This window comes from Gymnoscopelus braueri (genome assembly GCF_963280865.1).
Source record: "Gymnoscopelus braueri genome assembly, chromosome: 4".
NCBI lineage: Eukaryota > Metazoa > Chordata > Actinopteri > Myctophiformes > Myctophidae > Gymnoscopelus > Gymnoscopelus braueri.
Genome location: NC_137605.1, coordinates 34,507,404 through 34,532,986, shown reverse-complemented (window position 1 = coordinate 34,532,986; position 25,583 = coordinate 34,507,404). Strand labels below are relative to the sequence as shown.

At 39.1% G+C, this 25,583-nt stretch overlaps 2 protein-coding genes across 2 annotated transcripts in view; both read left to right on the top strand.

The window, feature by feature from the left end:
* The first annotated feature begins 548 nt into the window (after nucleotides 1–548).
* LOC308083585 (hemicentin-1-like) overlaps nucleotides 549–25,583 on the top strand; it is a 55,430-nt gene continuing 30,395 nt past the window's right edge. The window contains exons 1-10 of the mRNA XM_080425901.1: nucleotides 549–581; nucleotides 920–1,012; nucleotides 2,497–2,523; nucleotides 3,651–3,908; nucleotides 4,351–4,617; nucleotides 4,959–5,216; nucleotides 5,685–5,951; nucleotides 6,292–6,549; nucleotides 7,029–7,295; nucleotides 7,636–7,896. Coding sequence (XP_080282027.1) covers nucleotides 958–1,012; nucleotides 2,497–2,523; nucleotides 3,651–3,908; nucleotides 4,351–4,617; nucleotides 4,959–5,216; nucleotides 5,685–5,951; nucleotides 6,292–6,549; nucleotides 7,029–7,295; nucleotides 7,636–7,896 — 1,918 coding nt within the window. The 5' untranslated portion in view covers nucleotides 549–581; nucleotides 920–957. The remainder of the gene's footprint in view (nucleotides 582–919; nucleotides 1,013–2,496; nucleotides 2,524–3,650; nucleotides 3,909–4,350; nucleotides 4,618–4,958; nucleotides 5,217–5,684; nucleotides 5,952–6,291; nucleotides 6,550–7,028; nucleotides 7,296–7,635; nucleotides 7,897–25,583) is intronic.
* On the top strand, nucleotides 15,874–25,578 carry LOC308084489 (B-cell receptor CD22-like; the record flags this gene model as incomplete). The annotated part of the gene is made up of 8 exons (XM_080427153.1): nucleotides 15,874–15,900; nucleotides 16,240–16,326; nucleotides 18,094–18,150; nucleotides 22,060–22,326; nucleotides 22,782–23,039; nucleotides 23,193–23,453; nucleotides 24,172–24,438; nucleotides 25,310–25,578. The coding sequence occupies exons 2-8, from the start codon at nucleotides 16,272–16,274 to the stop codon at nucleotides 25,576–25,578; spliced, it is 1,434 nt and encodes a 477-aa protein (XP_080283279.1). The 5' UTR covers nucleotides 15,874–15,900; nucleotides 16,240–16,271.

The window sequence follows — 25,583 nt, the reverse complement described above, 5'->3', positions numbered from 1 at the left end:
TGGGAGGGGCCTGTTTCTTTAGTGGGAGGGACCTATTTCCTCAAATCAAAACGGCACGTGTCACGAACGCGGGATCCGATCGGCACCGAATTCGAATCGCACGTCGCGCGGCCTGCGACGGTAATCCTCCCGGCGTATTCCTCACGTCCCGGCGGCCGCCTGCGACCCGCGACCGGCGCAACCACACTTTGCAATTTCCCAGAATTGCGACACGTCTAGTTTAGCTTGTTAATCAAGAATATAAAGCATCTTGGAAATATTAAATATATGTTATGTGTGTGATTGTTTTTGATTACATTCATGCATATGGTAAACCCAAAGAAATTGTTGAGATGTTTTTGGTTAATTGTCCTTCAAGACTGAAAGTCAGCAGTACAGCTAAAGCTAAAGTTAATGCATTTGTTCTGTACTCTGTAACTACATGGGTAAAGAGAGGGAGGAAGAGTGGAAACAACACATTCTAGCGGTTCTCACCTCTACTTCCCTTTTTACTTGTGGCTGTGTGTTCTTGACTTGGTTATCAGTAAGTCTTGCTGACTGTTAATGACTCATACTGGACATGCAGACAAGCTCGGAGACAAGTGAGTCAAACTGGATTACCTCACTGTAACTTAACAATTTATATTCATTGACTGGAATGTATCTTATACATGTTTGACATTGTAGCATGACATCACTTTCAATTTGACTTTCAATTCAAATAATTCAGTCTCAGAGATGAAAGTGAAGAAGTGGTCCAAATACAATGCACACAAACTTGAAATGAAACCACATTATTTTATATCACACGTAGTTTAAATATGAAAATGTTTACATTAACATTGTTGAGACTCAGCTAGCTCATATATTTATTCACAGCTTATTACAGAACAGAGAGTACAGTACATTTTTTGGTTCTGAATTGTGTCTTTCATTGCAGTTACTTGATGTTGAGGTTACTTTTCACCCAATGACACCATGTGGCCTCTAAAGACAATCAACGTGATCCTCCTGCATATTTTGATTTTATCTGGTAGAGTTTGAAATGAGTTTCATATTCACAGTGTGTGTGTGTGTGTGTGTGTGTGTGTGTGTGTGTGTGTGTGTGTGTGTGTGTGTGTGTGTGTGTGTGTGTGTGTGTGTGTGTGTGTGTGTGTGTGTGTGTGTGTGTGTGTGTGTGTGTGTGTGTGTGTTCACCCATAGATTTTCTAAATGACTTTGAAATGGCAAAGTACAATCAAATGTGTCAATTTCAAACAAGTAATCTACTATAGTTCAGTGGTGGAAACAGTACTCACATTTTGTACTTAAGTAAAAGTATCAATACTGCAATGTAGAAATACAAGTAAAAGTCTGGAATAAAAAATGTACTTGAGTAAAAGTACAAAAGTATTGGTATCAAAATGTACTTAAAGTACCAAAGTAGAAAGTACTCATTATGCAGAATGTCCCATTTCACAAATTTTCAAATGTATAAAAATATTTTGAAAATAGCAGATCTACAAGCTCACAATGCGTCGCATCGCGACACATTGTGAGCTTGTAGATCGGCTATTTTCAAATGGCCGAAATGTATATGGCTGAAGTGGGTAATGTATATTTTGTAATAATAATCAAAATCTACTATAAGTAGCTAACTAAAGTTTTCAAATAATTGTACTGGAGTAAAATGACATATTTACATATTTGCTTCTGAGATGTAGTGGAGCAGAAGTAAAAGTATTGCAAAGTAAAGTAAAAATGCCTCAAAATTGTACTTATGTAAGTACAGTACTTGAGTAAATGTACTTAGTTACTTTTCACCACTGATATAGTTCAAGTTGCGCATCCGCGTGTCTGTCTTTGGCGGCAGATATGCCCATTTGGACTGGACATTCACTATGTGTTGTCAATGCAATAATAATGCAGATATGCCCCAATATGGACATGCATATATCACATTGTAAGGCAATGGTTTCCTGTTGTGTCCGACGTCACATAGAGAGAGGCAGAGAGGGAGTGAGACAGAGATGGAGGGAGTCGGACAGGGGGAGAGAGAGGGAGATTGAGAAGTGGAGGGAGGGAGGGAGAGAGAGAGAGAGAGGGGGGGGGGAGAGCCTATTTCAATTCAACCACGTAATAAGAGTGAGAGAAAGAGAGACAGAAAGACAGACAGAGAGAGAGAGAGAGAGAGAGAGAGAGAGAGAGAGAGAGAGAGAAAGAGGGACAGAGACGGATATATAACACACTGACAAGCTGATAATGCGGTACTTTATTGACGTAATAAATATGAACAATATAATTATTTATATATATAATTGTTTTATATTTTCTTTCTGTATTTTATTCCTTTATATTATGTTATTATTATTATCAATACCTGCATTCAGAAATTTGACATGCTATATTATAACCAACAAATTGATAAATAGGATGTGACCATCAGAATTATAATCTTTATTTTTTTATTTATGATAAAAAATATATATTTTGGAATTGATAATGTTTTGACAACTGTTTCTTTGTTGTCTTTTACAGGTGTTTGTAGTGGGTCGGGAGTGGCAGGTAAACAAGAGTATCTTTTAAAGGTGTCATGAAATCAAAATGAAATATTCTTTTACGGCTCACCTGGATGAAGGACATGACACAAAGGTTATGTCTTTACTGGAAACGGGGGTCAGGAGAAAAACTACTTAAATTCTTCCCGGTCTGGGGCAGACAGTCCCTCTGTGGTTCAGCCATAGATCTGGGGAGACAAAAGCACAGGGAGGAGAGTGGTCTAGTTCTGGGTTGTTACCCTTCCAGCGATAACCTGTGTAGTTCTGTGGTTCTGGGGTGAGGATCCCTTATTCTACATGATTCAGAATCCCCCGTGGTCCTCACAAACTGTCTCCTTTCTCTCTCTCTCCCCGGGCAGAAAGTGAGGGCTTTATATACATTACACAGAGCCTAGCCCCTCCACGTGCCAGAGCCTCTCTTCTCCCCCAGTCCCGGCAGAGTAGTTCCGGACAAGCGGATTGAGTGGCACTGTCTTGCCCTAAGAGGACTGACCGTCCTCAGGAGGTTCTCAACCTTTTCAGGCCGTGACCCCCAAAAAGAATCATATTTGAACTGGGGACCCCCAACCCTGACAAGCACTTGGAATGTAGGAGTTGATTACATTCAGTTTGACTCGGTTCTTCAGATAAATATTGTGAAAATAGCTGATCTACAAGCTCACAACGCCTCACAATGAGAGGCGTTGTGCGCTTGTAGATTGGCTATTTTCACAATTTTCGCCTCTTTCTTATATTATTTGAGAATTTGGCCAATGTTTGACCAGTTTTTATAGTATAGTTTGTTGATTACTTTTGATGCAGTAATGCTATTTGTTCTTTTCTCCCTTTCTTTTTTTTAGGTATTAAAAAGGTCTTAAAAGTTTTAAGTCCTTACATTTTCACTTCACTGTCATCTGTAGACGTACCACTCGCTCATCGGTTTATTGTGTTGCTGATTTTGTCAGATATTTCAATGGTTGAATAAGACCTTTATTGATCCCACGGGGGAAATTCAGTCACCAGAGGCAGCACAGCAGTTTAGATACAATGAAAAGACTGCTGTGCTATCACCAGCATGTCTGCCCCCAAGGAAGCACGTGAACAACATAATGATAATGAGTAATGATAAAGAGAGCTTACATCTTTCTCCAACAGATGGTCCCAAGGATGTCATTTTGTCAGTAAGTCCACCTGGAGATGTTGTCAAAGGAAGCTCAGTCACTTTCACCTGCAGCAGCAGTGGTAATCCACCAATCCAGAATTACATCATTTTCAAAGACAACACTGAAGTGGCACGGAAGGAGATAGAGACCATCTCTAACATCCAACCGAGTGACAGTGGAAGATACTACTGTCAGGCAAAGAACAACATTGCTACAGTCAATTCACCTGAAGTCACTGTTGATGTTCACTGTGAGTTTTTAACCCATTAAAACTAGGAAAGCATCTGTGTCATTTTAGATTTTAGCTATTTATAAAGCAACATTACGTTTTTCAGAAAACGTTTAGGATTTAGAAGGCATTTGTAGAATCGGCCTCAAGTTTGAATGAAAATGTATGCATGTCAGAGCGTGTGTGAGTGAGTGTGTGTGTATTGAGGGGAGAGGGGGGGGGGGGGTTGGCTATGCATCAATTCAAGAGTTGTACATATTATCATAATTCATATTAGAAAGAGAGGTAGGAAGAGAAAGAGATACTTACTTATTGATTACTTTAATGTCCAGTGTTTTATTATTTTAACCTTTATTTTTAAAGTTGATGAAATGTTAGACACCACATTATTGTTTATGCTAGTGGAAAATGCTGTATACACAGCATAGTGTTATTTGAGTGTATCAATGTTATTCCTCCACAGACCCTCCAGAAAAACCCTCAGTATCATTGGATCCACCAGGAGAAGTTATTGAGGGCAGAAAAGTGACTTTGACCTGCAGCAGTGATGCCAAACCACGAGTATACAGTTACACCTGGTACAAAGACGGTGGAAGCAGATCTATCTCCACTGGTCGTCAGCTGGTAAAGAGTAATGTGTCTCCTATAGACTCTGGACAGTACACCTGTCAGGGAACAAACACACATGGTTCATCACCACACTCATCACCACACTCTCTAGATGTTCAGTGTAAGTGGACCACACCTTTTAGGTGTTTTGTGTAGGTTGTAATGTTTTTATTTTAAAATATTTTTATAGTTTTTACAGACAGCAAAACAAGCATCATTTATTCAAGCAGGTTTATTGTGTTACTGATTTTGTCAGATATTTCAATGGTTGAGTAAGATAAGATAAGACCTTTATTGATCCCGCGGGAGAAAATCAGTCACCAGAGGCAGAACAGCAGTTAAGATACAATGAAAAGACTGCTGTGCTATCACCAGCATGTCTGCCCCCCAAGGAAGCACGGTAACAACACATGATATTGATAATGAGTAATGATAAAGAGAGTTTACATCTTTCTCCAACAGATGGTCCCAAGAATGTCCTTTTGGTGGTAATTCCACCTGGAGATGTTGTCAAAGGAAGCTCAGTCACTTTCACCTGCAGCAGCAGTGGAAATCCACCAATCCAGAATTACATCATTATCAAAGACAAAACTGTAGTGGCACGGAGGAGGATAGAGACCATCTCTAACATCCAACCCAGTGACAGTGGAACATACTTCTGTCAGGCAAAGAACAACATTGATACAGTCAATTCTCCTGGAGTCACTGTTGATGTTCACTGTGAGTTTTTAACCCATTAAAACTAGGAAAGCATCTGTGTCATTTTAGATTTTAGCTATATATAAAGCAACATTACGTTTGTCAGAAAACGTTTAGGATTTAGAAGACATTTGTAGAATCGACCTCAAGTTTGAATGAAAATGTATGCATGTCAGAGCGTGTGTGAGTGAATGTGTGTATTGAGGGGAGAGGGGGGGGGTTGGCTATGCATGAACAGAAATACAATTCAAGAGTTGTACATATTATCATAGTTCATATTAGAAAGAGAGGTAGGAAGAGAAAGAGAGACTTACTTATTGATTACTTTAATGTCCAGTGTTTTATTATTTTAACCTTTATTTTTAAAGTTGACGAAATGTTAGACACCACATTATTCATACATTAATTATTGTTATTGTTCATGCTAGTGGAAAATGCTGTATACACAGCATAGTGTTATTTGAGTGTATCAATGTTATTCCTCCACAGACCCTCCAGAAAAACCCTCAGTATCATTGGATCCACCAGGAGAAGTTATTGAGGGCAGAAAAGTGACTCTGATCTGCAGCAGTGATGCCAAACCACGAGTAGACAGTTACACCTGGTACAAAGACGGTGGAAGCAGATCTATCTCCACTGGTCGTCAGCTGGTAAAGAGTAATGTGTCTCCTATAGACTCTGGACAGTACACCTGTCAGGGAACAAACACACATGGTTCATCACCACACTCATCACCACACTCTCTAGATGTTCAGTGTAAGTGGACCACACTTTTTAGGTGTTTTTTGTAGGTTGTAATGTTTTTATTTTAAATATTTTTATAGTTTTTACAGACAGCAAAACAAGCATCATTTATTCAAGCAGGTTTATTGTGTTACTGATTTTGTCAGATATTTCAATGGTTGAGTAAGATAAGATAAGACCTTTATTGATCCCGCGGGAGAAATTCAGTCACCAGAGGCAGAACAGCAGTTAAGATACAATGAAAAGACTGCTGTGCTATCACCAGCATGTCTGCCCCCCAAGGAAGCACGGTAACAACACATGATATTGATAATGAGTAATGATAAAGAGAGTTTACATCTTTCTCCAACAGATGGTCCCAAGAATGTCCTTTTGGTGGTAATTCCACCTGGAGATGTTGTCAAAGGAAGCTCAGTCACTTTCACCTGCAGCAGCAGTGGAAATCCACCAATCCAGAATTACATCATTATCAAAGACAAAACTGTAGTGGCACGGAGGAGGATAGAGACCATCTCTAACATCCAACCCAGTGACAGTGGAACATACTTCTGTCAGGCAAAGAACAACATTGCTACAGTCAATTCTCCTGGAGTCACTGTTGATGTTCACTGTGAGTTTTTAACCCATTAAAACTAGGAAAGCATCTGTGTCATTTTAGATTTTAGCTATATATAAAGCAACATTACGTTTGTCAGAAAACGTTTAGGATTTAGAAGACATTTGTAGAATCGACCTCAAGTTTGAATGAAAATGTATGCATGTCAGACCGTGTGTGAGTGAATGTGTGTATTGAGGGGAGAGGGGGGGGTTGACTATGCATGAACAGAAATACAATTCAAGAGTTGTACATATTATCATAGTTCATATTAGAAAGAGAGGTAGGAAGAGAAAGAGAGACTTACTTATTGATTACTTTAATGTCCAGTGTTTTATTATTTTAACCTTTATTTTTAAAGTTGACGAAATGTTAGACACCACATTATTCATACATGAATTATTGTTATTGTTCATTGCTAGTGGAAAATGCTGTATACACAGCATAGTGTTATTTGAGTGTATCAAATAACACTGAATGTTATTCCTCCACAGACCCTCCAGAAAAACCCTCAGTATCAGTGGATCCACCAGGAGAAGTTATTGAGGGCAGAAAAGTGACTTTGACCTGCAGCAGTGATGCCAAACCACGAGTATACAGTTACACCTGGTACAAAGACGGTGGAAGTAGATCTATCTCCACTGGTCGTCAGCTGGTAAAGAGGAATGTCTCTCCTACCGACTCTGGACAGTACACCTGTCAGGGAACAAACACACATGGTTCATCACCACACTCATCACCACACTCTCTAGATGTTCAGTGTAAGTGGACCACACTTTTTAGGTGTTTTGTGCAGGTTGTAATGTTTGTATTTTAAAATATGTTATAGTTTTTACAGACAGCAAAACAAGCATCATTTATTCAAGCAGGTTTATTGTGTTACTGATTTTGTCAGATATTTCAATGGTTGAGTAAGTAAGATAAGACCTTTATTGATCCCGCGGAAGAAATTCAGTCACCAGAGGCAGAACAGCAGTTAAGATACAATGAAAAGACTGCTGTGCTATCACCAGCATGTCTGCCCCCCAAGGAAGCACGTGAGCAACATAATGATAATGATAATGAGTAATGATAAAGAGAGTTTACATCTTTCTCCAACAGATGGTCCCAAGAATGTCCTTTTGTCAGTAAGTCCACCTGGAGATGTTGTCAAAGGAATCTCAGTCACTTTCACCTGCAGCAGCAGTGGTTCAAATCCACCAATCCAGAATTACATCATTATCAAAGACAACTCTGAAGTGGCATGGAGGAGGATAAAGACCATCTCTAACATCCAACCCAGTGACAGTGGAACATACTACTGTCAGGCAAAGAACAACATTGCTACAGTCAATTCACCTGGAGTCACTGTTGATGTTCACTGTGAGTTTTTAACCCATTAAAACTAGGAAAGCAGCTGTGTCATTTTAGATTTTAGCTATATATAAAGCAACATTACGTTTTTCAGAAAACTTGTAGGTTTTAGAAGGCATTTGTAGAATCGGCCTCAGGTTTGAATGAAAATTAAATTATATGTGTGTGTGTGTGTGTGTGTGTGTGTTTGTGTGTGTGTGTGTGTGTGTGTGTGTGTGTGTGTGTGTGTGTGTGTGTGTGTGTGTGTGTGTGTGTGTGTGTGTGTGTCTGTGTCTGTGTGTGTGTGTGTGTGTGTGTGTGTGTGTGTGTGTGTGTGTGTGTGTGTGAGTGCGTTTGCGCGCGTGTGTGTGTATTGGGGGGGGGGGGGTGTTGGCCATGCATGAACATAAATACATTATTTATGTTATAAATTACATAAATACATCAACTCAGGTTATTTTAACCTGAGTTGATGTAATGTTAGACACTATTTAACATACATGAATTATTGTTATTGTTCATTCCTCGTTGAAAATGCTGTACACAGCAAAGTGTTATTTAAGTGTATCAATGTTTATTCCTCCACAGACCCTCCAGAAACACCCTCAGTATCAATGGATCCACCAGGAGAAGTTATTGAGGGCAGCAAAGTGACTCTGACCTGCAGAAGTGATGTCAACCCACCAGCAGACAGTTACACCTGGTACAGAGACAGAGGAAACAGCTCTGTCTCCAATGGTACTCTCCTGGTAAAGGAGAATGTGACTTCTACAGATTCTGGACAGTACACCTGTCAGGTGACAAACAAAAATGGATCCCAAATGTCACCACCTCATTTCATTAATGTCCTCTGTAAGTTAAATAACAAAATGTTTGCAATTTAATCCATCACTCATAGTCTAATGTGAATATACTGTATTATTTGAAATACCATCTAGTTTATGATTAAATGTTATTTGTCTTTTTGATGTGAATATCAAGATGCACCAGTGAGTGTGTTGGTGGAGGTCAGTCCACCAGACAGTCTGGCAGAGGGCAGCAGTGTGAACTTGACCTGCAGAAGTGATGCTAACCCACCAGTACACAACTACACCTGGTACAAGAGGACTGAGCCTCCTCGTTCCAGCTCCCTGGTCCAGGTAGGGTCAGGACAGGTGCTGGTTCTGACCTCTCTGCAGTCCTCCCAGTCTGGGCTGTACTTCTGTCAGACCAGGAACTCACTGGGAGAAAACAACTCTACTGAGGTGCTGCTGCAGATTGACATAACAGACAGTGAGTAGAGAGAAATATTTCTTGCAAGGTATGATTGTAATAAGATATACTTTACAGTCTGGAACCAAATAACATAAACTACTAGAATATATAACATAACAAATATATGTAATGCCTCAGAACCACCAAATATTCTGAAAACATTCTCTGTTTGTATTAATATCCTGTCATCGTTCTGCAGTTCATCGTCTCATCCTTCGTGTTGGTATTGGAGTCAAGGTCTTGGCAGTGTTGGTGCTTCCTTTGGTTTTGTTGTGGACCTGGTAAGTTTAATGTCATCATAACTCATTAAAAATATATGTCAAGGACCCCAAATTGATTACTATTAGGCAGCAGATACCCAATTAAAAAGGATTTTGTACCACAGACCCCCATAAGAAAACACTTTTGTTTCATTAGATTTAGTACACAATTCTACAACTTTATACTGTAGAGTCTATATTGTAAAGTTGTAGAATGATATAGGTTTCTCTCCACTGTCTATAGTGTAGACAGTGGAAAGAAACCTATGACCTGAATAGTCATTCTTATACATTTTCTCATTTGGGATAACTTCTTGCCAGTAAAATAATTGTGAAATTAAACTGTTTCTCATTTTGCTGGGGACCCCCTGGAACAGCCTCGATGTCCCTGGACCCCACTTTGAGAACCACTGTTCTGTTGAACTATATCCTGTTGTTAGTATTATAGCAAACATCTTATTTTGAAATAATATTTCATGTTTTTAAAGGAAACAAGACTCTGGCATGGACAAAGAAGTGAGAAGAGCTAAATTATTATTATGTTTAAATTATTTTATAATGATGAATTTGATATATGATCTATTCAAGATTATAAATGTGTATTTTATTTTACTTGTCATGTTTCAGGAGGACAGTCCAGATTATGTAAACATCAGAGAAAGTGGGGGTCGTAGGCGAGGATTCATCTCCTCTGCTGATCAGGACACCAGGGTTGTAGAAGAGGAATCCAACGTGTAAAGAAAGAGTGAAGCTCTTTACATTTACATAGACCAGGTGTTTATCAGTGACTGTTTGCTGCCTGGACACTGAAATGCAGCTTGTACATTTCAAATCAACTAGATTGTTAAATTGATGAATAGCAGAATTTCTTTTCATATTATTTTATAGAAAACTGTCATAGATGATTAGACTGTAAATATATACGTATGACAGTAAATGTGAGGCAAGTATCGAGTACAGTAAATTGTTCATGGTATCTACGGTAATATTAACAACAAACCTTAGCCTACTTGATACTGAATGATTTCGTTACAAATATTTCTGTTTCTTTGTCATGTTGTATTATGGTGAAGTGTGAAACTGAAACCAGGTGGCAGTTATACATCTTGTCCTTTTACTTACTATTCAGTTACTGCATCTCTGCAAAGATTTTATATAGTTGGCTAGCTGCTGAAAAAAACTTGCTTAAAATGATTTAAAGGGTGTAAACGATTTGAGATTTTGATAATACTGGCTGGTGTAAACAGTAGATTTAATATGACAGGTTAGGTGAGAGAAGACAACGAATCTGACCAAGATAGACAGGATTTACTTTGAAACCAGTTGACTATAAACTCAATTCTTATGTTAACTTTAATATTTAACATAGTCTTAATTTCATATCATAAAACAATGTCGGGACAGTTAATGTTATGTTGCTGTACCAGTTGATTTTAAACATAGATTTAATTACAGTAGCTACTGTACATATTACTTTTTTACTTGGGTCAGCATAAAAATTGGACATGATTTAGTAGTATTATTTACTAATTATTTCATTATTTTCATGTTTAATCAACTACAGTTTTACATTCAGATCACATTGTTATTGCCACACTTCAGCTTAATCAGCTCTTGACAGTTTGTGAGAAGGAAATGCTGAAATGGTGAACGCCCTACAATCAGAACGCTGAAGGTGACAATTTACATGGCCCTGTATGCAAGATCTGCCAATTATAATTATATTTAATATTTTGTTAATCAAAACAATAAAACATCTTGAATATGAAGGTTTGTTGTTGATATTTGTGTTGGTTAAAACTAATGTATTTTTGTTTAAAAGCTAAAGCTCTGTATTCTGATAGTAGTCTATCTATACCACTATATCGTTGGTATAGAGTGTTTGTTCAATAACAGGCGTTTCCCAGTCGCTCCAGCTCTTTAATAAACAGAATACATTTTCAGGTGGGTTGCTAATTTCAGCCAATCAGAAGAGAGCACCCATTTGTCAGCTTCACATTTGTCTGCTCAATTCTTAGTGTCATCACTTCCAATTTCACTTGTTTAAGATATCCTGTATGAGTTCTCTCTCCAGACTGAATAAAATTGGTATCCCCGACAAATGCATTTGGAGAGACCCCTGTTACTGAACAAACACGATAGCAATGATTGCTATTAGAATATACAGCTATGTAATCATTATTGTTTAATTAGCTGTTTAATATGATTTCAATAACATTACGTTTTAGAGATTTTCTATTTTGTTTTTGTGGCAATAATTCATAGCTTTGTAGGCTACTCCATACAGTAAAGCATGCATTTTAGGCACACTATTAAAACACAAAACAGTGAAATGAGTCACCAGTAGTTAACACACAAACATTCTGTTCTCTAAGGACTACAAGTAATATGTGAAGAAAGGGAGGAAACATCACATTCTCGTGGTTTTCACTTCTACAGTAGGCTACTTCTCTTTACAGTTTTGGCTGTGTGTTATTGATCTTATCAATATGCCTTCTTGACTGTTAATGTAGACGGTTGCCAACTGTGCCTTGAAATAAGGAATCGTCACTAATTTGGAAACTAAAAGACGTGTCCCTCAATGAACTGATAAGCAACACACTTTGTTCCTTATTGGAAAATAAGCTCTATTATATTGTTTACGTTATGAAATGTTATACATTGTATTGTACATATACAATTTTTACTTAGACTGAATTGCTGTTTTATGGCTTTTAAAATGCTGTTCATGTACTTCAGGCTACATCTTCAAACCAGCATTATATCAGCATTATATTAGCTACATCTTTAAATCAGCATCATAAACGTTAAAACATTTGACACAATTGGCCTCTAACATATTGACTTTTGATTTGAAGAGTCAAATGGTGTTTTTTTTTAATAAAAAAATGTTATCCCACGATGTTGTAACCCCTTTTCACCTGGTGCCGCAATTATCTAAGTGATCCTGGGCGCTACACTCCCCCAGCCATTCTAGGGAGCCCAGAGCCGAGCTCATGCCTCCTTCAATGCATGAGAGCCAACTGACCTTCTTGTCACCTGACAGGGAGGAGTTTCCCCGGTAGGACGTAGCGTGTGGAAGGAACACTTTATTACAACCAGTTCCTTTCCCCTCCATCAGGCGCCCCGGCTGTCATGGGGGAGGCGGTATAGCGACCAGGATTACTACATGTTTTTGTGAGGGTATTAACTACCCTAGGAGACACGGGGAGAACATGCAAACTCCACACAGAGTAGGCCCTTTTGCCAACCCCACCTAGGGTATGTGCGCTGATGGCGCAGAGGAGAAGACACGCCCCCAGCGCCCACAGGGTGTGAAATGGTAAAAAAATGGTAAAATCACGTTTGCCAGACATTATCATGGACACCTAACAGTATGCAAGCACATTACCTTGTTGGGAACATTTCAAACATACTCATGAGCACTCGGAACCTGCATCTGAAATCACATTTTATTTAGTGTGCCAATTACTTTTTAACAGCCTATATCCGAAGTGAAACCCTACTCTACTGCTTAGTAGATACTAAATAGTAGGCTGAAAAAAGTATACTGTGTAGTAGGTGGTTTCTCAAATTCTACCCGAACCCGGCCCGACCCGACCCGACGTTTTTGGGCCGAGCCGGGCCTCAAAAGTATGCTAATTAGTCGGGCCGAGGCCGAGCCGAGCTTCGGGCTCCATGAATTTTTTTTTTTTTTTAATGATTTATTTTAATGATTTTTCAATACATTTTTTTATTTATTTTTAAAATATATTTTTGAATTCTGTTCTGTCTGAATGTGTATTTATCTATTATGAAGATGGCGCTGACGGCGCTGACTTACTGGCGTTAACTTGCACTGTGCTGCTCACGCTCATGGCTCAGGCTAGCTCCATTAAGAATCTCTCACTCCGCTATACAGCTCCGAGATGAGGTTCTATGTCGTTGTCATCCAGAATCGGTGGAACGTCCGCCAAGGCTCCGCTGTTTACCCTTTTGTATACATCGTATCCCAAAACTAATGGTAGATTCCAAACTGCACGGATGTTTAAGGTTTGGTCCGGAGCATAATATTTTAGGTCTGGAGCTAAACTACCCGTTTAAATCGCTTATTTAGTCAGCTTGTGGCCATGTTTCCCATTGTAGCCAAACCGGGAGCAGTACTGGCAGCGGACGTAGGGGGGTTTTCCGGGTTGAATCTTGGCATCCCTGTCTTGGCATCCCTGTTGGGCTGGTGCCGGGTGGGGAGAGGAGGATCCGCAGGGTCATGATGAGTTGTGGGCCTGTGGATTGGCAGTTTTCAGTTAGAGTGCTGAGTACGAACGGGTTGTTTTTATTACTTTATTTCTGTTATTACTGCGGTAATTTTTTTTCCTTTTCTTTGTACATGCAGTGGAAATGTTTGGGTTTTGTATATATATATATTTTTTAATTGTGATAATTTTCAGTTAATAGAGTTTGCATTGGCAAAAGGGGGGTAGAAGTTCACACTTCATCCTACTCCTTTTCGAACATTGTTGTTGCTGTGCTTGTTATTTTCTGTTTTGTATTGATTTGTTTTTAATTAGCCTAATGTTCGAAATAAACTTTTTTTTTCATTCAAGTTTGGGAAGACACCGAATTCCTCTTTTGAGTCTCAAGCCGAAAACGTTTTGAAATCCCTGGTCTACAGTAAGTAGCCTACCAAATGAAGGGGTTCCAGGTTTTACTAAGTCCAGCTTAGTGAGTTAGCAAGTTTTGTGAATTACCCCCTTGGATGACCAAATATGAATAAATAGTGGTCTAATATATCTTTAGGACTGTTTAGGCCATATTTGAATAAGTTCAGGTTATGTGTTATAACTTTTGGCAATGCATCAAACAAAACACTAAGATCCAGAAACTAACTCTCAAAACATAACAAATAAAATCATTTCTGCACCAATCATAGATTTGTGAGGCTGTAATCCATACATATGGCTATATTTATAAAATTAGCGTGGTCATGTACGTGGCTATAGTAGTGGTGGCTAAGTGAACAGTGCAGTATAACACTGAATACTGTGGATGCACATGTGTTGTGTAGGAGTCACAGTCCAGGGGCGACCCAGTAGCCCAGTGATCGGGGTGCACATGGGCTCAAATGCCTCCCCGGTTCAATTCCCCACCAGACAGACCATTTGCTGCGTGTTACGCCACAGTCTCTCCGTTCCTGTCTCTCTCAACTGTCTCTTTAAATAAATGCTTAAAAAATGAAATCGTGGTGTTAGCCTCCATCTCAATGTCAGCAAAACAAAGATGATTGCTGACCACAGCAGGATGCAGGGAAAACACGCCCCTATTCTCATCAACAGACTGGTCAAACCCTGTGGACATCATCACGATCTTCCTCCACAGGCTGAAGAGGTTTGGCATGGACTCCACTACAGGTGCTTTATTGACAAGTATCCTGACTGGCTGCATCACTACCTGCTAAAGAAGATGCTCCTCCCCACGACCTTATAAGGCCCTGGGGCATAAGTTCTTGAAAGATTTTCAGTCACTTTCACCTGCAAGAGTGATGCCAACACCAAAACAGTGGTGGAAAAGGTACTAACATTTGTTACTTAAGTAAAAGTATCAATACTGCAATGTAGAAATACTCTGTTACAAGTTAAAGTCCGGAATTCAAAATTGACCTGAGTAAAAGTACAAAAGTATTGTTTTCAAAATGTACTTAAAGTACCAAAAGTAGAAAGTACTCATTATGCAGAATGTCCCATATCACAAGTTTTCAAATGTATAAAAGGTAGACTAATCCTTTGAAAATAGCAGATCTAGAAGCTCACAATGCGTCACATCGTGACGTATTGTGAGCTTCTAGATCGGCTATTTTCAAATGGCTGAAATATATATAGGGCTGAAGTGTTTATGTATGTTTTGTAATAATAATCAAAATCTACAAAATAGCTAGTAACTAAAGTTTTCAAGTAATTGTAGTGGAGTAAAAGTACAATATTTGCCTCTGAGATGTAGTGGAGTAGAAGTAAAAAATACTGAAAATTTGAAATACTCCAGTAAAGTAAAAAATACCTCAAAATTGTACTTATGTACAGTACTTAAGTAAATATACTTAGTTACTTTCCATCACTGCACCAAAATAAAACCAGAACAATACCATCTGTACAGAGGTAGGACTCATGTCAGTTCAGGGCAGAGTCACACCAGATGTTGGGCCAAGAATGACATCAACAGAGGCTCCATTATGGCTTAATGTTGTGTGTGTAATTGTTTTTGATTACATTAAGGTATATGGTAAACCAAAAGAAATAGAAGTGTTTGGTTATTTGTCCTTCAAGACTGAAAGTCAGCAGTAAAGCTAAAGTTAATGTACTCTGTAACTACATGCGTAACTACATGCGTAAAGAGAGGGAGGAAGAGTGGAAACAACACATTCTAGCGGTTCTCACCTCTACTTCCCTTTTTACTTGTGGCTGTGTGTTCTTGCCCTGGTTATCAATAAGTATTGCTGATTGTTAATGACTCATACTGGACAGACACATGCAGACAAGCTCGGAGACAAGTGAGTAAAACTGGATTACCTCACTGTAACTTAACAATTTATATTCATTGCCTGGAATGTATCTTATACATGTTTGACATTGTAGCATGACATCACTTTCAATATTCACTTTCAATTCAAATAGATCAGACTCAGAGATGAAAGTGAAGAAGTGGTCCAAATACAATGCACACAAACTTGAAATGAAACCACATTATTTTATATCACACGTAGTTTGAATATGAAAATGTTTATATTAACATAGTTGAGACTCAGCTAGCTCATAGATTTATTCACAGCTTATTACAGAACAGAGAGTACAGTACATGTGTTGGTTCTGAAGTGTGTCTTTCATTTCAGTTACTTGATGTTACTTTTCACCAAATGACACCATGTGGCTTCTAAAGACAATCAGTGTGATCCTCCTGCATATTTCGATTTTATCTGGTAAGGAGAGTTTGAAATGAGTTTCAGTTGCGCGTGTGTGTGTGTGTGTGTGTGTGTGTGTGTGTGTGTGTGTGTGTGTGTGTGTGTGTGTGTGTGTGTGTGTGTGTGTGTGTGTGTGTGTGTGTGCGTGTGCGTGCGTGTGTGTGCACCCATAGATTTTCTAAATGACTTTGAAATGATGAAGTACAATCAAATGTGTCAATTTCAAAGAGGTAATCTACTATATATTCAGTGGTGGAAAAAGTACTCACATTTTGTACTTACGTAAAAGTATCAATACTGCAATGTAGAAATACAAGTAAAAGTCTGGAATTCAAAATTTAGTAAAAGTACAAAAGTATTGGTATCAAAATGTACTTAAAGTACCAAAGTAGAAAGTACCCATTATGCAGAATCTAAAGTTTTCAAATAATTGTAGTGGAGTAAAAGTACAATATTTGCCTATGAGATGTAGTGGAGTAGAAGTAAAAGTATTGAAAATTGGAAATACTCCAGTAAAGTAAAAATGCCTCAAAATTGTACTTAAGTACAGTACTTGAGTAAATGTACTTTTCCCAACTGATATAGTCAAGTTGTCTCATCCGCGTGTCTGTCTGTGGCGGCTTAGCAGATATGCCCCATTTGGACTGGACATTCACTATGTGTTGTCAATGTAATAAATAATGCAGGTATGCCCCAATATGGACATGCACATATCACATTGTTAGGCAATGGTTTCCTGTTGTGTCTGACGTCACATAGAGAGAGGCAGAGAGAGAGTGTGGCAGAGAGTGAGAGAGAGTGAGAGAGAGAGAGAGAGAGAGAGAGAGAGAGAGAGAGAGAGAGAGAGAGAGAGAGAGAGAGAGAGAGAGAGACACAGACAGAGAGCCTATTTTACTCATATAACACACTGACAAGCTGATAATACGGTACTTCAGATCGCTTTTTCAACTTGTGTAGAGATAAATGCCAAAATATTGACATAATAGATATGAACAATATAATTATTTATATATTTAATTGTTTTATATTGTCTATTTTATTTTATTCCTTTATATTATGTTATTATCCTGAGGTCAATACCTACATTCAAGGATCTACACCATGAATTAAATATATATATATATATATATATATATATATATATATATATATATATATATATATATATATATAATATCATATTGTTTATGTCCCTCAAACGTTTTTCAAAAGGGTTGAGCCTAAATCAAGCCTCAGATATACTCATTCCAACTAACTTCTCTCTGGGTTATAAAGCACTTTCACCTGCAATACCACATTGTCCTGTTTGGCACGGGGTGCTAATGAGCCAGTTTGTATGCATGTTATCTCCTGGTTCTGTGTGGAAAAATGTAGAAAAAACAAAAACAAAAAAAAATATTTTTTTGGTTGGAACTGAAAAACGGGAGGGATTGTTCCCTGACGTGACGTCACGTCAGGGTGAAAATCAGTTTGGCCTGTTTTGAGACCAATTTACAGAAAACCCCAGATTTGCTGTGAAAGCCTGAGTGTTCAAACTGGGGTATTTTTGGGGATAGAAGAGAGGTAGGTTAGACCAAAAACACACAAAAAAGAAGAAAAAGTAAAAAATCATGGTGTAGTCCTTTTCAGCAATTTGACATGCTACATTATAACCAACAACTTGATAAATAGGTTGTGACCAGAACATCAAAATTATTATCCAATATGTTTTATTTTATTTATGATAAAAAAAATAATTGGGAATTTACATTTTTTTGACAGCTGTTTCTTTGTTGTCTTTTACAGGTGTTTGTAGAGGTCAGTCGGGAGTGACCCTACCCAGTCCAGTATCTTTGTCTGCAGGTAAACAAGAGTATTTTTTAAAGGTGTCATGAAATCAAAATGAAATCTTTTCTTTCAAGGCTCACCTGGATGAAGGACATGGCACAAAGGTTATGTCTTTATAGTAGGGGGTACTAAGCACAAAAAATGGCCAAATCGTTACGCGGCGGATAAAAGCATGAAATTTGATACAGATGTCCCTTGGGTCATCCTAAAACATCCTAGAAGGGGTGCCCAAAGGAATCTTAAACAGGAAGTGAGTTATGGACAAAATTCAAAATGGCCACCTAAACTGTTGACCGTTGACTCAAAAGACAACTAAAGAATCTCATAAAAGCATACAATTTGGCACACATGTCCTTTTGGTCATCCTAAGACATCCTAGAAGGGGTGCCCAAAAAAATCTTAAGCAGGAACTGAGTTATTGACAAAATTGAAAATGGCCGCCTACAGTGTTATCCATTGACTCAAAAGACAACTAAAGAATCTCATAAAAGCATACAATTTGGCATACATGTCCCTTGGGTCATCCCAAGACATCCCAGAAGGGGTGCCCAGAAAAATCGTAAACAGGAAGTGAGTCATTGACAAAATTGAAAATGACCGTCTACAGTGTTGTCGATTGACTCAAAAGACAACTAAAGAATCTCATAAAAGCATACAATTTGGCATACATGTCCCTTGGGTCATCCTAAGACATCCTAGAAGGGGTGCCTGAAATTATCTGAAACAGGAAGTGAGTTATTGACTAAATTGAAAATGGCCGTGTACAGTGTTGACAGATGATGCAAAAGTTAAAAATAATCTCATATAAAAGCATGACATTTGGTACAAATGTCCCTTGGGTGATCTGAATGCATCCTAAGGGGTGCCAAAAAAAGTTTTAATAGTCTCTCAATGGAAAACACTCCTCCCACACGGGCTGCACTGCTACAATATTCAAATCGAGCAGCCAATCTGGCATTTGGTCCAGAAGCCTGAAAGCTATGCAATCTCTACCATCTCCTGACAAATATGGATGGATTAAAGTCGCTGATTCGTGGACACCTTTATGGACACTCTTGCCAGAGGCTGCTTAAGTTTGTAGAGAACTCAAGTGTGGCTGCAAAGCTGAGCCCTTCTGTTCGAGAAAGTGTAGATGCCGGGATGCTGGGTTACCTTGCAGAGCATTATGCCAATGTGCTGGTAATTGCGAAATGGCACACATGAATACATGTAGTTACTAAACACTAATCACAAAAAAACAGTAATGATCAAGAAGAAAATACATGAGAAGATAGAGTGTAAAACAAGCAAGAAGATGTAGAGTGCAAAATAAATAAGATGCAGAGAGTAAAATAAGAATATGCAGAGTAAGATAAGATGCAGAGTAAAATAAATAAGAATATGCAGAGAGTTAGATAAATAAAGAAGATTCAAATAGTACAATAAAAAAGTAAAATGAATAAGTGATGTAGAAATGAAAACAGAAGGTAGACTACAAAATACGGCAGGTTATGCACTGCATAACCTGTCGTATTGAGTCTGCATAATATGCAGACTGCCATGGTCAACTGTTTAAACAGCCATTTAGAATTTCTTCAACATGGTCCCTTCCTAAAAAGTTTAATAAACAAGCAAATAAATAACCTCTTCTAGGATATATTAAGAAGCACTCAATGTACGTACCAAATTATACACTTTTATGACGTCCCTTTATGTTTTCTTTTGTGTCAACTGCTTTAGGCGGTCACTTCCTGTTTAAAACCTTTTTGGGCACCCCTTGTAGGATGCGTTCAGATCACCCAAGGGACATTTGTACCACATTTCATGCTTTTATGAGATTCTTTAGGTATCTTGCATCATCTTTCAACACTGTAGGCGGCCATTTTCAATTTAGTCAATAACTCACTTCCTGTTTCAGATTATTTTGGGCACCCCTTCTAGGATGTGTTAGGATGACCCAAGGGACATATGTGCCAAATTGTATGCTTTTTGGAGATTCTATAGGCTTTTTGAGTCAATCGCCAGCACTGTAGGCGGCCATTTTCAATTTAGTCAATAACTCACTTCCTGTTGAAGACTTTTTTGGGCACCCCTTCTAGGATGTCTTAGGATGACCCAAGGGACATGTGTGACACATTTTATACTTTTTGGAGATTCTTTAGTTGTCTTTTGAGTCAATCGACAACACTAGGCGGCCATTTTCAATTTGGTCAATAACTCACTTCCTGTTTCAGATTTTTTGGGGCACCCCTTCTAGGATGTCTTAGGATGACCCAAGGGACATGTGTGCCACATTTTATGCTTTTTGGAGATTATTTTGGTGTCTTTTGAGTCAACGGTCAACAGTTTAGGTGGCCATTTTGGATTTTGTCCATAACTCACTTCCTGTTTAAGATTTTTTTGGGCACCCCTTCTAGGATGTTTTAGGATGACCCAAGGGACATCTGTATCAGATTTCATGCTTTTATCCGCCGCGTAACGATTTTTCACTTAGTACCCCCTACTATTATTGGAAACGGGGGTCAGGAGAAAAAACACTTACATTCTTCCCGGTCTGGGGCAGACAGTCCCTCTGTGGTTCAGCCATAGATCTGGGGAGACAAAAGCACAGGGAGGAGAGTGGTCTAATTCTGGGTTGTTACCCTTCCAGTGATAACATGTGTAGTTCCAGTTCTGTTGTAAGGATCCCTTATTCATGATTCAGAATCCCCCGTGGTCCTCCCACACTGTCTCCTTTCTCTCTCTCTCTCTACCTGGGCAGAAAGTGAGGGCTTATATACATTAGGTCATTGGTCATTTAGGGAAGTGGTTCTCAACCTTTTCAGGCCGCGACCCCCCAAAATAATCATATTTGAACTGGGGGGACCCCCCAACCTAACAAGCACTTGGAATGTAGGAGTTGAGGCATTACATTTAGTTTGACTCGGTTCCACAGATAAATATTGTGAAAATAGCAGATCTACAAGCTCACAACGCCTCGCAATGCGAGGCGTTGTGAGCTAGTAGTTGGGCTATTTTCACAACTTTTGCATCTTTCTTATATTATTTGACAATTTGGCCAATGTTTGACCAGTTTTTATAGTATAGTTTGTTGATTACTTTTGATGCAGTAATGCTCTTTTTTCTTTTCTTCCTTTCTTTTTTTGAGGTATTAAAAGGTCTTAGAAGTCCTTAAATTGTCACTTCAGTTTCGTCTGGGGACCCCTCCAAAATCATGTGGGGGTCCCGACCCACAGGTTGAAAACCACTGATTTAGGAATGAGGTGCAAGGAGTGTCCTCACCATGATGATGTAATCGGGCACGGAAATACTTTCCTATCACCTGGCCCGGCCTTTATCTCTTTCTCAGGATCTGTTGGCTCTGTTCCTGTAGCCTTCCTACAGCCTCTGTGGAGAGTGTACCTGGTACACTCCACAGTAGGATATTACAATACTGTTCTGATCAGAACTGCCTGCACTCTATGTGTCAGAGGGGGATGGTTGGATGCATCCGAATAGTAAAACAAATACTAAAACTAAACATAAAACGTCCTATTTCCTTTCCTAAAACCACTTTTCCTTGACCTCTACGGAAAATATCATGAGGTAAAGGAAAGTTGTAAAGGAGAATTAATGAAGGATTAAGGAATCAGGAAAATAAATCCATGGTGCCAAGAGGATCTGACTTACACGTGCATATTCTCTGGATGGACTACTAGGCTCAGTATAACAGATTTATTTTTTCCAAATAGGTTTAGACCTTAAAGGAGCACGTCACCCATTTTCAACCTTATCTTCATGATCCTCACTAATGCCCTGAAGTCACTCTTCATTTCCACTGTGCATGCAATTCTGTTATTGTTCACCCTTATTAAAACATACTGTAGCCCTAGCCTACTTTGTAAACGCTTGTAAATACAGCATAGTGTAAATTATTTGAGTACATCAATCTTTATTACTCCATAGACCCTCCGGGAATACCCTCAGTATCAATGGATCAACCAGGGGTAGTTATTGCGGGCAGAACAGTGACTCTGACCTGCAGCAGTGATGTCAACCCACCAGCAGACAGCTACAACTGGTACAAAGACGGTGAAAGCAGCTCTATCTCCACTGTTCCTCAGCTGGTAAAGAGGAATGTCTCTCCTACAGACTCTGGAGAGTACACCTGTCAGGTGACAAACAAACATGGATCATCACCACACTCATCACCACACTCTCTAGATGTTCAGTGTAAGTGGACCACACTTTTTAGGTGTTTTTTTTGTGTAAGTTAAAATGTTTGTATTTTAAAATATTTTATAGTTTTTACAAACAACAAAACAAGCATCATTTATTCAAGCAGGTGTATTGTCTTACGGATTTTGTCAGATATTTCAATGGTTGAGTAAGATAAGATAAGACCTTTATTGATCCCACGGGGGAAATTCAGTCACCAGAGGTAGCACAGCAGTTAAGATACAAAGAAAAGACTGCTGTGCTATCACCAGCATGTCTGCCCCCCAAGGAAGCACTTTAACAACACATGCGCGTGTGTTGCATGCATGCGTGCGTGCGTGCGTGCGTGCGTGCGTGCGCGCGTGTGTGTGCGCTCGCGTGGGGTAAAAAATACTGTAGCCTACAGTACTTTATAAATACTTGTAAACACAGTACATTATTTTAGTATATCAATCTTTATTCCTCCATAGACCCTCCGGAAAAACCCTCAGTATCAATGGATCAACCAGGGGAAGTTATTGAGGGCAGCACAGTGACTCTGACCTGCAACAGTGATGCCAACCCACCAGTAAATAGTTATACCTGGTACAAAGACAGAAGATCTATCTCCACTGATCGTCAGCTGGTAAAGAGGAAAGTGTCTCCTGCGGACTCTGGACAGTACATCTGTAAGGTGACAAACACACACGGATTTGACGAATCAACACCGCACAATCTAGATGTTCAGTGTAAGTGCACTAAACCGATTTGTAGGTATTTATTATTACAGCAACACAACAGCATAATTTGCTCAAGTACGTTTACTGTGTTTCTGTAACATATTTCAATGCTTGAATTATGATAAAGAGGGCTTTTAAAGTGACAAAATGTTTCTCCAACAGATGGTCCCAAGAAAGTAATGTTATCAGTAAATTCACAAGGAGATGTTGTCAAAGGAAGCTCAGTCATTTTCACCTGCAGCAGCAGTGGTTCAAATCCACCAATCCAGGGCTACACCCTTCTCAAAGACAACACTGTAGTGGCTCAGAACAAGATAAACACCATCTATAGCATCCAACCCGGTGACACTGGAACATACATCTGTCAGGCATGGAACAACATTGCCACAGTCAATTCACCTGAAGTCACTCTTGAGGTTCACTGTGAGTTTTTAAATTAATTAAAATTCAATTCAATTGAAGGCTTAAGTGTGTGTGTGTGTGTGTGTGTGTGTGTGTGTGTGTGTGTGTGTGCGTGCGTGCGTGCGTGCGTGCGTGCGTGCGTGCGTGCGTGCGTACGTGCGTGCGTGCGTGCGTGTGCGCTCGCGCGTGTGTGTGTGGGGTAAAAGATACTGTAGCCTACAGTACTTTGTAAATACTTGTAAACACAGTACATTATTTTAGTATATCAATCTTTGGAGTCGCTGTTGATGTTCGCTGTGAGTTTTCAATTTAATTCAAATCAAATTATTTTGATGACGTGTGTGTGTGTGTGTGTGTGTGTGTGTGTGTGTGTGTGTGTGTGTGTGTGTGTGTGTGTGTGTGTGTGTGTGTGTGCACGTCAGTGCGTGCATCTGTGTATTGGGGGGGGGCTGTGCATGAACAGAAATACTGTTCAAGTGTTGTCCATATTATCATAGTTCAGATTAGAAAGAGACAGAAAGAGCAAGAGAGAAAGAGGGGAAATTATATTAAAACCATTTTTTTAATAGAACTTACATTATTGATTACTTTAGGGTCCAGTGTTTTATCATTTTAACCAAAGTTGAGTTAGACACAACATTATTCATACATTCATTATTGTTATCTTTCATTCCTGGTGGAAAATGCTGTATACACAGCAAAGTGTCATTTGAGTATATCAATGTTTATTCCTCCACAGACCCTCCAGAAAAACCCTCACTATCAGTGGATCCACCAGAAAAAGTTAACGAGGGCAGCAAAGTGACTCTGACCTGCAGCAGTGATGCCAACCCACTAGTAGACAGTTACACCTGGTACAAAGACGGTGGAAGCAGATCTATCTTCACTGGTCCTCAGCTGGTAAAGTGGAATGTGTCTCCTACAGACTCTGGACAGTACACCTGTCAGGGGACAAATAAACATGGGTCATCACCACACTCATCACCACACTCTCTAGATGTTCAGTGTAAGTGAACTAAACTGTTTGTATTTTAAAACATGATATAGTTTTCACAGACAACAAAACAACAGCATTATTTATTCAAGCAGGCTTATTGTGTTTCTGATTTTGTCAGATATTTCAATGGCTGAGTAAGATAAGATAAGACCTTTATTGATCCCGCTGGGGATAATCAGTCACCAGAGGCAGAACAGCAGTTAAGATACAAAGAAAAGACTGCTGTGCTATCACCAGCATGTCTGACTGCCTCCCAAGGAAGCGCGTGAACAACACAGGATAACCAGACTATAGTTAGTTAGGGCAACCAGACTATAGTAATAGTCCCACTTTATTAATCTTTATAGATAAACTTTATTTTGGCGCGCTACTCCTCCCACAGTTTTTTCCCCCCAATTTCGTGCCATATGTCAAATTAACCGGTCTCACCGGGAATCGTGTGCTTGTATTTTGCTAAGAGATTGGTTACATAATTTAATTGATATTGATTTATTACTGCATTAAATTTCCCCAACCACTTAATAAAATATCATGAGGTCAAGGAAAGTTGTAAAGGAGAATTAATGAAGGAATCAGGAAAATGAATCCATGGTGCCAAGAGCATCTGACTTACAGTACACGTGCATATTCTCTGGATGGACTACTAGGCTCAGTATAACAGATTTATTTTGCCAAATAGGCCTAGACCTTAAAGGAGCACTTCACCAATTTTCACCCTTATCTTCATGGTCCTCACTAATGCCTTCAGTCACTCTTGATTTTCACTGTGCATCCATTTCTGTTATTGTTCACCCTTATTAAAAATACTGTAACTAACAGCCTACTTTGTAAACACAGCATAGTCTAAATTATTTGAGTATCAATCTTTATTCCTCCATAGACCCTCCGGGAATACCCTCAGTATCAGTAGATCCACCAGGAAAAGTTATTGAGGGCAGCAAAGTGACTCTGACCTGCAGCAGTGATGCCAACCCACCAGTAGACAGCTACTACTGGTACAAAGGAAGAAGATCTATCTTCACTGGTCCTCAGCTGATAAAGTGGAATGTGTCTCCTGCAGACTCTGGACAGTACACCTGTCAGGGGACAAATAAACATGGACCATCACCATACTCATCACCGCACTTTCTAGATGTTCAGTGTAAGTGAACTAA